The sequence below is a fragment of the Sarcophilus harrisii genome, chromosome 3 (assembly GCF_902635505.1).
Source record: "Sarcophilus harrisii chromosome 3, mSarHar1.11, whole genome shotgun sequence".
Classification (NCBI taxonomy): Eukaryota; Metazoa; Chordata; class Mammalia; order Dasyuromorphia; family Dasyuridae; genus Sarcophilus; species Sarcophilus harrisii.
Genome location: NC_045428.1, coordinates 601,104,419 through 601,117,841, shown reverse-complemented (window position 1 = coordinate 601,117,841; position 13,423 = coordinate 601,104,419). Strand labels below are relative to the sequence as shown.

The 13,423-nt window shown below is 62.0% G+C and overlaps 2 protein-coding genes across 2 annotated transcripts; both read left to right on the top strand.

The window, feature by feature from the left end:
• Positions 1–9,949, top strand: GRIN2D (glutamate ionotropic receptor NMDA type subunit 2D). Its single transcript, XM_031961757.1, is given in 12 exon segments — positions 1–8; positions 61–265; positions 4,502–4,654; positions 5,000–5,153; positions 5,997–6,122; positions 6,300–6,529; positions 6,609–6,769; positions 7,302–7,489; positions 7,582–7,814; positions 7,904–7,998; positions 8,000–8,746; positions 8,748–9,949. Coding segments are annotated over 12 exon segments (2,700 nt in total). The 3' UTR covers positions 9,148–9,949.
• An 810-nt stretch (positions 9,950–10,759) lies between these two features.
• On the top strand, positions 10,760–13,369 carry GRWD1 (glutamate rich WD repeat containing 1). Its single transcript, XM_031963451.1, has 6 exons — positions 10,760–11,354; positions 11,517–11,634; positions 11,701–11,860; positions 11,955–12,168; positions 12,262–12,404; positions 12,714–13,369. Exons 1-6 carry the CDS (start codon positions 11,192–11,194, stop codon positions 13,203–13,205), a joined length of 1,290 nt encoding a protein of 429 aa, XP_031819311.1. The 5' UTR covers positions 10,760–11,191; the 3' UTR covers positions 13,206–13,369.
• Positions 13,370–13,423: the final 54 nt, after the last annotated feature.

Sequence of the window (13,423 nt, the reverse complement as noted above, 5' to 3'; positions counted from 1 at the left end):
ATGGGGAGGCGGGGCGGAGGCGGCAGTGGAGGCAGACCCGTGACCCCCTCCCCGCGGTAGGTATTTCATGAACATCTCCTGGGACAATCGGGACTACTCCTTCAATGAGGACGGCTTCCTGGTGAACCCCTCCCTGGTGGTCATCTCCCTGACCAAGGACCGCACCTGGGAGGTGGTGAGGAAAGGGCCCAGGCGTGCAGCCGCAGGGGTCGGGGTGGGCGGGGCCGGGTCCCAGGGGGCGGGGCGGAGGGCCAGGTCCCAGGAAGTGAGGGTGGGCGGGGCTAGTCCCAGGGGGCGGGGCGGAGGGCCAGGTCCCAGGAAGTGAGGGTGGGCGGGGCTAGTCCCAGGGGGCGGGGCGGAGGGACAGTTCCCAGGAAGTGAGGGTGGGCGGGGCTAGTCCCAGGGGGCGGGGCGGAGGGCCAGGTCCCAGGAAGTGAGGGTGGGCGGGGCTAGTCCCAGGGGGCGGGGCGGAGGGCCAGGTCCCAGGAAGTGAGGGTGGGCGGGGGCCCTGTCCCGGCAGGCGGAGGCCAGGTCCAGGAAGTGAGGGTGGGCAGGGGCTAGTCCCAGGGGCAGGGGCGAGGGGCCAGGTCCCAGGGAGGAAGTGAGGGTGGGGCGGGGAGGGCTGGTCTCAGGGGTCCAGGTCCCAGGAAGTGGGGGCAGAGAGGCGGGTTCCAGGGGCCCAGCTGGCTCCCCACGTTTACTGCCCCAGAGTGGGAGACCTAGGAACAGCAAGCTCTCGGCTAAGTACCCTATTAGTCCCTTCCTTCCTGCAACCCGTGGTACCCCAGCACCCTCATAGTAGCCACGCTGGAAGGCAGCCCTTCGTCATCGTGGAAACCCCGCGACCCGCTCAGCACACATCCAGGGACTAATGCCCTGCAAACCAACTCCAACCTCCCACCCACAAGTAGAGGCAGCTAAACCCTCCCTAGACCACCCCCACCAAGACCCTCCCCTAAAAGCACAATCCCAACACAGCAGGCAAAAAACACAGCAAAACACATAAACAACCACCTACAACTCTAAACAAAACAGCAAACAACAAATAAACAAAAGCAAACAACCAAATAAACAAAAGGCAAACCCTCAAAACACCACCCTAAAACTCCACAAGCCAAACACCGTAAAACAGCAACGTAAACACGCCACCACAAAAGCAACACCAATACCAAAACAAAATCCCAAAGCACTCTGCCTAAAAGCAAATAAAAACTCTGCTCAACCTAAATCAAAACAACTTCTACTCCAAACCTCAATTTCACTACAAAATACGTCTAGTAAAACTTTAAACGCCCTAAGCACCATGCAGCACTATGCTGAGAAAACTGCTAAAAATGAGAGACAAAGCACCAACAAAGGAATAAAACACAACAGAAACCTACAAAAAGACAAAACACCAACAAAACTACTAAAAGTAAAGAAAATAAACCACCAAAACCCCATACCACAGCAACTTTCATACTATCCCAATAAACTACTTTTAATGCAAACCAACCAAAACCACTCCATTATGAAACAAAACAAAAACATGCAAAAAACAGCAACAACACCATAATGTAACTCTAACCCCATGCCACAAACATAATCCCATAGCAACACTAAAAGCTCCCTAAAGTCCAGGCATTAAACAAAAAAGCAAGTCGCTCCAAGCAAACCCCGCTTCACCACTCCCCAAAACAACCTCCACCCTCTTACATCTGCCCTTTCTCACCCCCTAAAATCCATTATGCAGTACCCTTGTCTCACCCAAACCACCAAGCAAACTAAACTCACAACATAAACACACAAAAACACATGCTCACTCTAACCACCCTAAAACACACCCAACAAAAAAGCAATGTCCCACCCTTCCCGCTTCCCTCACACCCTTTCATGCAAGCAAAAAAAAAACACCACCAAAACATGCAGAAATGCAAAATCCAGTACCTATGCACCATGCCCAACACAAAAACGTAATCACCACTTTGTCCCACCCTAAAACCTCCAAAACCCCATGGCACAACCCCACCAAACACACTCTCATCTGCAAAAACCCCACTGCAAACACCCACCACCCCTCCCCAACACCCCACCCACACTCCCACTCAAAAATGCAACTCACTCTCCATTGTCACCCAAAATAAACCCACCACAGAGCAAAAAACTAGTTCTCCCTCCACACAGCAAATCCATAAACCCCAATTCAAGCATTTTCTCTAAACCCATAAACACGCTTATTACAAACCTCAAGCATGCACAGAAAGGGCTCTAAACACAACACCACAATACACTAGAAACCCCTCCCAACACCTATTACAGGCTCAGGCCACTAAAAATCACTTACTAACCACCACAACAATACTCCATATCCCGCCTTAATACTCCATATCCACCCCGTAATACTCCCATACCACCCGTAATACTCCCATACCCACTAATACTCTATACCTAACAATACTCTATACAATAATACTCCCATACCCCACCAACAATAGCACCATACCCTTTAATAATTATCTGTACGCCAACAATACCCTAACAAGTACTCCCTGCTCTGTAGTACTCCATATCCATAATAGCCTCCATATCCATAATAATACTCCATACCCTTTAATAATACTCTATACCTACCAACAATACTCCCGTACCCCATAAATAATACTCCATATCCATAATAGTAGCCACCATACCAACACAATAATTATCTGTACTTGCAATAATACACACCCGGCAATACCCACCAACAATGCTCATATCACCAACAAATACTCCCATACCACCCGGCCAATACTCTATACCCGATAATACTCTATACCCTTGACAATACTCTATACCTACAATACTTATACCACCAGTACTCCCATATCCATAGTATACCAACAATAATATCTACTCCTAATAATACCCCAATCTTCTCTATACCCTAATACTCCATGCCATAATAATACCCACCAATACTCTATACACCAAATAATACTCTGCCTAATAGTATTCTATACCTACTGACAATATTCTACCTAGCAATACTCTGTACCACCTGTAAATGCCCACAATATGCAATGCAACAACAATGCCACCATACCAACAGCAATACTCTATGCCTAATATTCTATACCTACCAATAATATACCCAACAATAATACTCTGCCACCACCAACAATACCCACCACATAGTACTCTGTACCAGCAATGCCCCAATAGCCTCCCATACCCTAGCAATGCCCAGCAATGCCACCATACCCAGCAGCAATATACCTTGCCCCAGCAATACTCTATACACTACCGTAATATTCTATACCAACAATGCTCTGTACTCATAACTCCTCCATACCCACCAACAATACTCTGTACCCCTAACAAGTACCCACCAACAATACTCTATACCCCACAATAATACTCATACCTGCAATAATACTCCCATACCACCAATAATACCCCACCAACAGTACACCATACCTTTAACAATGTACCTACCAACAATATTCTGCCCCAATAATACAACCACAAACAACCACCAACACAATAGTACTCTGTACCCATATAATGTCTATACCAACAATACCCCAGCAATGCCACCACCATACTCACCCACCCCAATATACTCACGTACCTACCCATGTCTCTCTCTACCCACCAACAACTCCAAACCCAAACCCCTCCCTCTCTCCCAAAAGCGCAAACCGTCACACCCCAAATCCACCCCGCTTCTTTCCCGTACATGCCGCCCCAAAATCTCATTCAGCCATAACATCCAACTGCCCCTCCCCTCTTCTTCCCAAGCGCCCCCATCCCTCCCCAAAATTCCCAAAAACATCTACTTTAAACCTCCCTAACAATGCCCGCAAAACAACCAAAAATGTCCCCCACCCGCTGCCCCATAAGCACAACACCCACCCAAACCAACAATTCACACAGTAGAGAAAACTCATCACACTAGCAAAAACGCCCAAAACACACATCTCCCAGCAATAACGCTCACAAACAACCATCGCCACCAAACACAAAAACAGCACAAACAACTTCATCCCAAAGCAAAAACCCCATCCTCTGAACACCCGTCTTCCCAAAGGCAAAACACCAAAACCCCCCTCATCAAACCCAAAATAACCAAAAGTAAAATAAAACACCAGCAAAACAACCAATAAAACCACAAAGAAAATGCTAAACTAACAAAGCAAAATGCCAAACCACCAAAACCTCCCAATATCAAAAACAAAAAAAACATGCCAAAGAAAAAGCAAACCCCATCCACACTCATAACCAAACCAAAATACAAAATTCACCAAACCATGCCACCTCCCTTAATCCACCTTCCTAATTTCTCACAACAATACACCAGCAAATGCCAAAAACGCCCAACCTGCAAAACAGCCTCCCCAGCCATCCACAAGCACGAAAAACTGCAAGCACCCTCAGCCAAGCAAAACCTGAAACAGCAAAGTAACACTAAAACACAAACAGTTCACAAGAGGTCACGGGAGGACCCCCGACCCTGGCTGCCTTCTCCCCTGGCCCCCGCCAGATGCTGACAGAAAAGCGCTGCTGCAAAGGCTTCTGCATCGACATCCTCAAGCGACTGGCCCAGACTATCGGCTTCAGCTACGACCTCTACCTCGTCACCAACGGCAAACACGGGAAGAAGATCGATGGCGTCTGGAACGGCATGATCGGGGAGGTGGGTCCGGCCTGGAGGGCAGGAGAGGGCTAACCCGGACCAGGGGCCCGCCCCCCAGCCCCCCCCCCCCCACTGACAAGGGCCAGGGGCCCAGCCCCCCACTGACAAGGGCCAAGGGCTCGTCCCCCCCATCCGCCCCCAACAAGGACCAGGAGCTTGTCTCTCCCAGCCCTCCTCCACTGACAAGGGCCAGGGCCCCCCTCTCCTAGCCCCATGTTGCCATCTTTCCTTCTGATTTTCCTCCACTTCTGCCCTTGACCCTCTCCCCTCCTCTCCCCTCCTGCCCCCTTTCTCCTCCTTTGGCTCCCCATCCCTTCTCTTTCTTTTGACTGGCTCCGGGCCAAGGTTTTCTACCAGCGGGCGGACATGGCCATCGGCTCCCTCACCATCAACGAGGAGAGGTCAGAAATCGTCGACTTCTCCGTGCCCTTTGTGGAGACGGGCATCAGCGTCATGGTGGCCAGGAGCAATGGCACGGTGTCGCCCTCCGCCTTCTTGGGTGAGTTTGGGGCTCCACCGGAGCTCAGAGACTCCCTGCCCCCAAGGAGCTCCCAGCTGGAAGGAGGCGGCCCTGAGGGGGGGGGGGTGTACAGGGTCTTGGCCCTCAGGCCACAGAAGGGATGTCCCCCCTTCCCCCCCCCAGGGCCAGGACAGAGCAGGGCCCTCCTAGCCCCTACAGGAGCTTCTTCTGAAGACTCCTTGGAGCCCGCAGACCGGGGTGGGGGCCGTGATAGGTGCCCCGTGTATTCTGGTGGGAGCTGGCAAGCAAGGGGCACCCCAAACGGGGCCAGGGGAGCAGAGGAGCCCAGAGCCGCCTGCCCCCCACATACTGAAAGGAAGGACCCAACACAGCAGCAGAGGCGCCGGGCCTTGGGGAGAAGGAACGGGGGAGGCTCTGAAGGCTGCCCGCTGGAGGCCTTTGGAAAGTGGTGGGGCGGAGGTGGGGCTCGGCCACGTTGTCCACAGGGACGTGGGGGGGATGACGTGGGATGTGGGGGGATGACAGTGAGCCATGGGGCTCAGGGTGAGAGAAGGTGAGGCGCTGGGAGGGATCCGAGGCCCTGGGGGGGAGCCGGTCATCGTCATGGGATGCCCCCTGTGGGCGGGGGCCAGAAGGGCAAGGGCGGGAGGCCAGGGCCCTGTGGTTTGGGGCCAGGGTGCCCAAGGGGCGGCCTCCCTGACGGGCCAGGGGCCCCAGAGGCCGAGCCCCCTGCGCCCGGGGTCTCTCTGCCCCGTGAGTGTGGGAGCCTCGGGTGCATCCTGTGGCCTGGGCTCAGGGCACGCAGTGGAGGGGGCTTGGCAGCAGGGGAGTGGATGTAACAACCTCCTGCCTGCCCCGCAGAGCCCTACAGTCCCGCCGTTTGGGTCATGATGTTTGTCATGTGTCTGACCGTGGTGGCCGTCACCGTCTTCATCTTTGAGTACCTCAGTCCCGTCGGCTACAACCGCAGCCTGGCCACCGGCAAGCGTGAGTGTCCTGGCCCAGCTCCCTGCCAGCCGACGGTCCGGGGCCCTCCTGTGGCCCCCAGCGCCCGCTCCCCGGCCCAAGGGCGGCCCCGCTCCCCCCTGTGGCCCCCAGCACCCGCTCCATCTTGTGGCCCCCGGCCCGAGGGCGGCCCAGCTGAGGGCCCCCGTCTCTCCTCAGGTCCTGGTGGCTCAACCTTCACCATAGGAAAGTCCATCTGGCTCCTCTGGGCCCTGGTCTTCAACAACTCGGTGCCTGTGGAGAACCCCCGGGGCACCACCAGCAAGATCATGGTGCTGGTCTGGGCCTTCTTTGCCGTCATCTTCCTGGCCAGCTACACGGCCAACCTGGCGGCCTTCATGATCCAGGAGGAGTACGTGGACACCGTGTCCGGACTGAGCGACCGCAAGGTGGGGGTGGCGCCGGGGGCGGGGGGCGAGGCGGCTGCGCCCCCCCGGCGGCCTGCTCAGCCGCGCCTCTCCCCCACAGTTCCAGCGGCCCCAGGAGCAGTACCCGCCCCTGCGCTTTGGGACCGTGCCCAACGGCTCCACCGAGAAGAACATTCGCAGCAACTACGAGGCCATGTACAACTACATGGTGCGCTACAACCAGCCCCGTGTGGAGGAGGCCCTGATCCAGCTGAAGGCCGGGTCAGTGCTGGGCCCAGGAGGGGGCTCAGGGAGGGCGTTAGGGCCTGCCGGACATAGGGTAGCCTCGGGCCAGCGGCCAGCACCGTGGGGGCCCACGCTGCCCGGCCCCGGGGGCCCATCCCTCCCCTACCTCAGGGGGCCCATCCCTCCCTGGCCCCGGGGGCCCATCCCTCCCCTACCCCGGGGGGGCCCATCCTTCCCCTACCCCGGGGGGGGGGCCCAAACCTCCCCTACCTCAGGGGGCCCATCTCTCCCCGGTCCCGGGGGCCCATGCCTCCCCTACCCAAGGGGGCCATCCCTCCCCGGCCCCGGGGGGCCCATCCCTCCCTGGCCCTGGGGGCCCATCTGTCCCAGACCCCAAGAGAGCTTGTCCCTCCCCGGCCCCGAGGGGCCTCTCTCTCCCCATCTGTCTCAGACACCAAGAGAGCCCAAGAGAACATGGGGGGCCCATGTTCGGGGAAGTCAGGGCTGCTGGTGGGGAGCCCCCCTGTGGGTCCCAGGGCTGACCCGTCCCCCCCGGCCCGGCCCCCAGGAAGCTGGACGCCTTCATCTACGACGCCGCCGTCCTGAACTACATGGCCCGGAAGGACGAGGGCTGCAAGCTGGTGACCATCGGCTCGGGCAAGGTCTTTGCCACCACGGGCTACGGCATCGCCCTGCAGAAGGGCTCCCGCTGGAAGCGGCCCATCGACCTGGCCCTGCTGCAGTTCCTGGGGGACGGTGAGCCGGGCGGCCCGGGGGTCCGGGAGGGGGCGGCCGGGCGGGGGCGCGGGGGGGTGGCCGGGTTGGGCTTGAGCCCGGGCCCCCCTCAGATGAGATCGAGATGCTGGAGCGCCTGTGGCTGTCCGGGATCTGCCACAACGACAAGATCGAGGTCATGAGCAGCAAGCTGGACATCGACAACATGGCGGGGGTCTTCTACATGCTGCTGGTGGCCATGGGCCTGTCCCTGCTGGTCTTCGCCTGGGAGCACCTGGTCTACTGGAGGCTGCGCCACTGCCTGGGGCCCACCCACCACCTGGACTTCCTGCTGGCCTTCTCCAGGGTGAGCCCGGGCCGGGGGCCACTCTGGCCGCGGGGGGTCCGGGCCGCCCGCCGGGGCTGAGCGGGCTCGCTCTCCTGTCTCCCCTGCAGGGCATGTACAGCTGTTGCAGCGCCGACGCCGCCCCCCCGGCCGCCAAGCCCCTGCCCCCCCAGCCCCTGCCCCTGCCCAGCCCGGCCTACCCGGCCCCGGCCGGCCCCAGCCCCCACGGCCGCCGGCCCCTTCCTCCCCCGCGAGCGGGCCGTGGTGGACCGTTGGCGCCGGCCCAAGCCGTCCTCGGGGCCCGGGCCCGTCCCCGTCCCGGTCACCCCTGAGGCCGCTGGCCCCCCCCGTGCCCCCCTTCCCGGGGCCATGGCCGACAGCTTCCACCGCTACTCACGGTCCCGCGGGGCCTCAGGGGCCTGGGGAGCCCGGGTGCGCGCCCGGCCCGGCCCCTCGCCACCCCGCCCCAGGGAAGCGCCCCCCTCCCTGCCCGCCGCCGTGGCAGGGCGCGGGTCAGCGGGCCAGCCCGCCCCGCCACGCGGGTACCCCGTCCCGCCTGCCCCCGCCCGCCCGCTCTGCCACCAGGCGTCACGGGGCGAGCCCGGCCCGAGCCGCTGGCCCCGCTCGGACCCGGAAAGCCAGCCCCTGCTCCGGGGGGCCGGCGCGGGGGGGAGCTCCGCGGCCCCTCCGCCCCCGCCCTGCCGGGCGCCACCCCCGGCCTGCCCCTACCTGGACCTCGAATTATCCGACTCGGATGACTCGGAGAGCTTGGGGGCGGGCTCCGGGGCCGGCCTGGAACCCTGGTGGGTGCCCGACTTCTACCCGTACGCCGACCGCTTGGGCCGCTACTGGTCGGTCGACAAGCTGGGGGGCTGGCGGGCAGGCAGCTGGGACTACCTGCCCCCCCGCCCCGGCCCCGCGGCCTGGCACTGCCGCCACTGCGCCAGCCTGGAGCCTCCCTCCCCCGCGCCACCTCAGCTGCTCCCACGACGGGCTGGACGGCGGCTGGTGGGCCCCGCACCATCCCCCGCCCCCCCCGTGGGCCGCCGGGCCCCACCGGAGGCGCCCCCGCTGCCGCTGCCCCCGCGGCCACCGCGCCCCAAGCCGGCGCTCCGGCCCGGCCCCCCACCGGCGGCGCCACGCGGGGCTGTGGGACCTGCCGCCGCCCGCCCCCACCTCCCGCTCCCTGGAGGACCTGAGCACCTGCCCCCGCGTGGCCTCGGCACACGGCCGCCACTCTCGCCGGTGCCCCCACGCCAGCCACTGGGGCCCCGTGCCCCGCAGACACCGCGGGGGGGACCTGGGCACCCGCCGCGGCTCCGCCCACTTCTCCAGCCTCGAGTCCGAGGTATGACCGACCCTGCCCCCCTCCCGGCCCGGCACCACGCGGAGGACCGGCCGCCAAAGGAGCGCCAGGGCCCGGGTCAGGACCACGGACAGAGGTGGGGCCGAGCCGGCCAGGATCCGACAGGGCTGGGGCCCAGCCGGGGTGGGGGCTGCACGGGGTTCCCTGAGCCCCGCGGGCTTTTTTAACCTGACAAGGGCTTTTTAACGTCATGGGAATGGGGGGGTCCTCCCCTCCGCCCTCGCCCCTCTCGTGGGGGCTCCCGCACCATCACTGTGCTGCTCCCCACGCCCAGATACCACCAGGGACCACCCCCCCCTCCGGGGGAGAGGGGGCTGTTTTTAACCTTCATCATTGGGACACAAAACTGTGAGAGCCGCTCGCTAAACTGTGACCCCCAACCCTGAGACTGACCCCAAGACTGTGACCCCTGACCCTGAGACTGTGACCCCTGACCCCAGACTGTGAGCCCGACCCCTTCTCCCTAGCCTCTGACTCCTGAGACTGTTACCCCACCCCCAATCCACGCCAGACACCTTGGGGTCTCCCCGAACTGAACTCTGATCCTCCCCATTCTTTGAACCCGGATCCTCCGCTCCCCCAGACTACCCTTCACTGTAATCCTGGACATCCTCCCAGACCACGTGTCCCCTCTCCCTCCCGTAACTGACCTCCAGTGTTCAAACTCAGAACCCCCAGGCCTGGGCCCTCAAAGCCCACCCAGCCCCGCCCTGCAGCAGGGGAGGGATCTGGGGGGGGGGGGCTCAGGGGTCCAACCCCAATGGAATAAATCGAGTTTTTATGCCTCCTCCGCCCAGAGCCCTGGACTCCTCCTCTTGTGCCCCGGACAGTCACACTCAAAGGGACAGACAGAGGGGGAGCAGAAGGTGGGGGGGGGGGAGACAGAGACAGAGGGGGAGAGAGACAGAGGGGGAGAGAGACAGAGAATGGAGACGCAGAGGCATAGAGAGGAGAGACAGAGACAAAGAGACCCAAAGGGGGAAAGAAGGGGAGAGAGACAAGAGACAGCACAGAGAGAGGGAAGGTGAGAAAGACAGGAGGAGGGAGGGAGAGACGGAGACAGAGAGAGACAAGGTGAGGGAGGAAGGGGGGGGTATAGAAAGCCTAGGAGGCGGGACCCCCGCCCCCGAGACCAGGGGTCAGTCCCGGAATGCCCCAGGAACTTGGACCCAGTGACTGGGGGAGGAGGGCCTGGGGGGGCCGGCCTGGGCGTCGTGGTGCTGGGGACCAGGACAAGCTCCACCCACAGCCGTGGCCCGGGCCGTCCGGGGCTGTGGGCTGAGGGGCGTCCGGGGCAGGGGCCGCCCAAGCAGAGGCAGGGGGTGAAGGTGACGTCGGGCACAGAGGGCCCGGCCGAGGACTCAGGCCCCCCAAGGGCACCGGGAACCGGGGAGACGCCTCCGACTAAGGATGGGGCGGGGTTACGCCACGGGGGGCGTGGCCCAGAGCCGAGCCCTGCGCCAGGTGGGCTGGGGGGGGAGAGGGTGGGGTCGCCGTCCGCAGTCTGGGGGAAGGACAAGGGGCGGGAGGCTGGGGAGGGGGGCCCCCGGTCACGCTCGGGGCGGGCGCTGTCCGCGGCCATCTCCCGTCCGCAACGTGCCCAGGGCGGCCGGGGAGCCCCCGCACGGAGGTGGGGCCGAGGGCGCAGGGAGGGCCCGGCAGCCACGGGAGGGACACCAGAGCGGCCCGAGGGGGAGGCGGCGGAAGCCTAGAGCAGAGCGCAGCCAGAAGCGGGGGCAGCTTAGGGGAAAGCACGAGGTCAGAGCTCGGCTCGGGGAGAGGACAAAATGGAGGCACTAACGGGGACCCCCCAAAGAGAAGAGAGCTGGAAGACGTGCTCCAGGCTCGCCCTACGGGGAAGCCTCCAGGCTTTCTGCCTGCACTCCAGGAGGGGCGGAGGCGGGGGAAAGAAAGCCGGCTCGGTGGCTCCTCTCTCCCTCAGAACTACGACTCCCGGCATGCCGCGCGCGACCGTCGCCATGGTGACGCGCAGAGAGGGCGGAGCCCGGGCATCTGCCGCGCAGACTCCAAGATGGCGGCGCGCAAGGGTTCCGGTCGCACGTGTAAAGGGAAGGCCAAGACGCCGAGCAGTCCGCCGCGTGTCTACCTCCCGGGTCGGGGCCCGCCGCTGCAGGAAGACGAGGAGCTGGTGCGGGACCAGGAGGCCTACGTGCTGTACCACCGCGCCCAGACCGGTGCGGCCAGGGGGGCGCGGGGGAGGGGGCGGAGACGGGATGAAGGGGAGCGCGGGGGAGGGGGCGAGGAGAGAGGGAGCATGGGGGGGGGGGGGGGGGCGCGGGGGTGGAGACGCCAGAAGTGGAGCTTGCGAGACCTGAGCCCCTTCTCCCTCCTGGCAGGCTCGCCATGCCTCAGCTTCGACGTGGTCCGGGACCAGCTGGGGGACGCCCGCAGCGACTTCCCCCTGAGCCTGTACTTGTGCGCAGGGACCCAGGCGCCCAGCGCTCAGAGCAATCGGTGAGTGGGGAGCCCCCGGGGATGCCCCTGTGGGTGGGTCAGGCCCTGACTCCTGACTCCCCCCAGGCTGATGGTGATGAGGATGCACAACCTGCACGGGACCCCCAAAAGGGAGGGCTCTGAGGACAGTGAGAGTGAAAGCGAGGACGAGGAGGAGGAGGAGGAGAAGAAGCCGCAGCTGGAGCTGGCCATGGTCCCCCACTACGGAGCCATTAACCGAGTCCGGGTAAGCCGCGCCTGGGCCTGGCTGGGGGGGTTGCTGGGGTCCTCGTGGGCGTCCCAGGCCACCTAATCCTTGTCCCCCCTTCCCTCTCCCTCAGGTTGCATGGCTCGGGGAGACCCCTGTGGCGGGGGTGTGGTCCGAGAAGGGCCAGGTGGAGGTGTTTTCCCTTCGCAGGCCCCTGGAGGCAGTGGATGACCCCCACGTCCTGGCGGCCTTCCTGAGGGAGGAGCAGGCCCAGACCCGGCCCCTGTTTGCCTTCGCCGGCCACATGGCCGAGGGCTTTGCCCTGGACTGGTCTCCGCGGGTGCCCGGTGAGACCCTGAGCGGAATGGGGGGGGGATGGTTGGAGAAAAGTGGGAGCAAAAAGGGGGTGACACCGTACGATGGGTCTTTCTGGAACACAGGTCGCCTGCTGACAGGGGATTGTCAGAGAAACATTCACCTCTGGACACCCACCGACGGGGGCTCCTGGCACGTGGACCAGCGGCCGTTCGCCGCCCACTCCCGCTCGGTGGAGGATCTGCAATGGTCACCAACCGAGGACACGGTGAGGTCAGGGGCCGGGGAGGCTGGTCCCAAGGGGGAGAGAGGCAAAGAACACGCACTTGTTTTGTACCTACTGTGTGCCGAGTGCTTTACCATTGTATCTTACTTAATCCTCACAAAGACACTAGTAAGATTCCCATTTGACAGTCAAGGAAACTGAGGCAGGCAGAGGTGGATTGACTTGGCTGGGTTCCACAGCTAGTGAGCACCTGAGGTTCTGTATACTGTGGTGCCCCCTCATGGCCTTGGGGAACAGACAGCGTCCCTAAAAGTCCCGTCCCCCCCCCCCCCCCCCCCCCCCCCCCCCCAGGTCTTTGCGTCGTGCTCTGCCGACGCCTCCATCCGAATCTGGGACACCCGGGCAGCGCCGAGCCGGGCCTGCATGCTCACGGCCCCCGCCGCCCACGACGCGGACGTCAACGTCATCAGCTGGAGCCGGAGGGAGACGTCCTTCCTGCTCAGCGGGGGCGACGATGGTGCCCTCAAGGTCTGGGATCTCAGGCAGTTCACGGTGAGCCCCTGGGGTCCGGGCACTGCCCGGAGGGCCTTAGCTGAGGGCGGCTCTGATCCTGTGATTTTGGTGTGTGCCGGTGTATACGTGGCGGTGTATATATGTGCATGTGCTGGTGTGGCGCATACATGTGTGTACAGGCTGGTGTGCATACATGTGGCATATATATGTGCACATGCTGGTGTGGTGCATACATGTGGCATATATATGTGCACGTGCTGGTGTGTGTGGAGGGGTGTGTATTGGTGTATATGTATGTGTGCTGGTATGGTACATACACGTGGTATATAAACGTGTATGTGCTGTATACATGCATGAGTGGTACATGCATGTGGCATATATGTGTGCTGGTGTGCACATGTGGCGTACACGCCTCAGTGGTGTGCCTGGGTGCGAGTCACCTGTGTGGCTTTGTGGGTGGCTTTGGACCGGTCACTCCCACCCCTTCTGATACTCGGTGGTGGACCTGGGCCTGGGGGTGCCGCGGGGCCCTCACAGGAGGGGCCCCT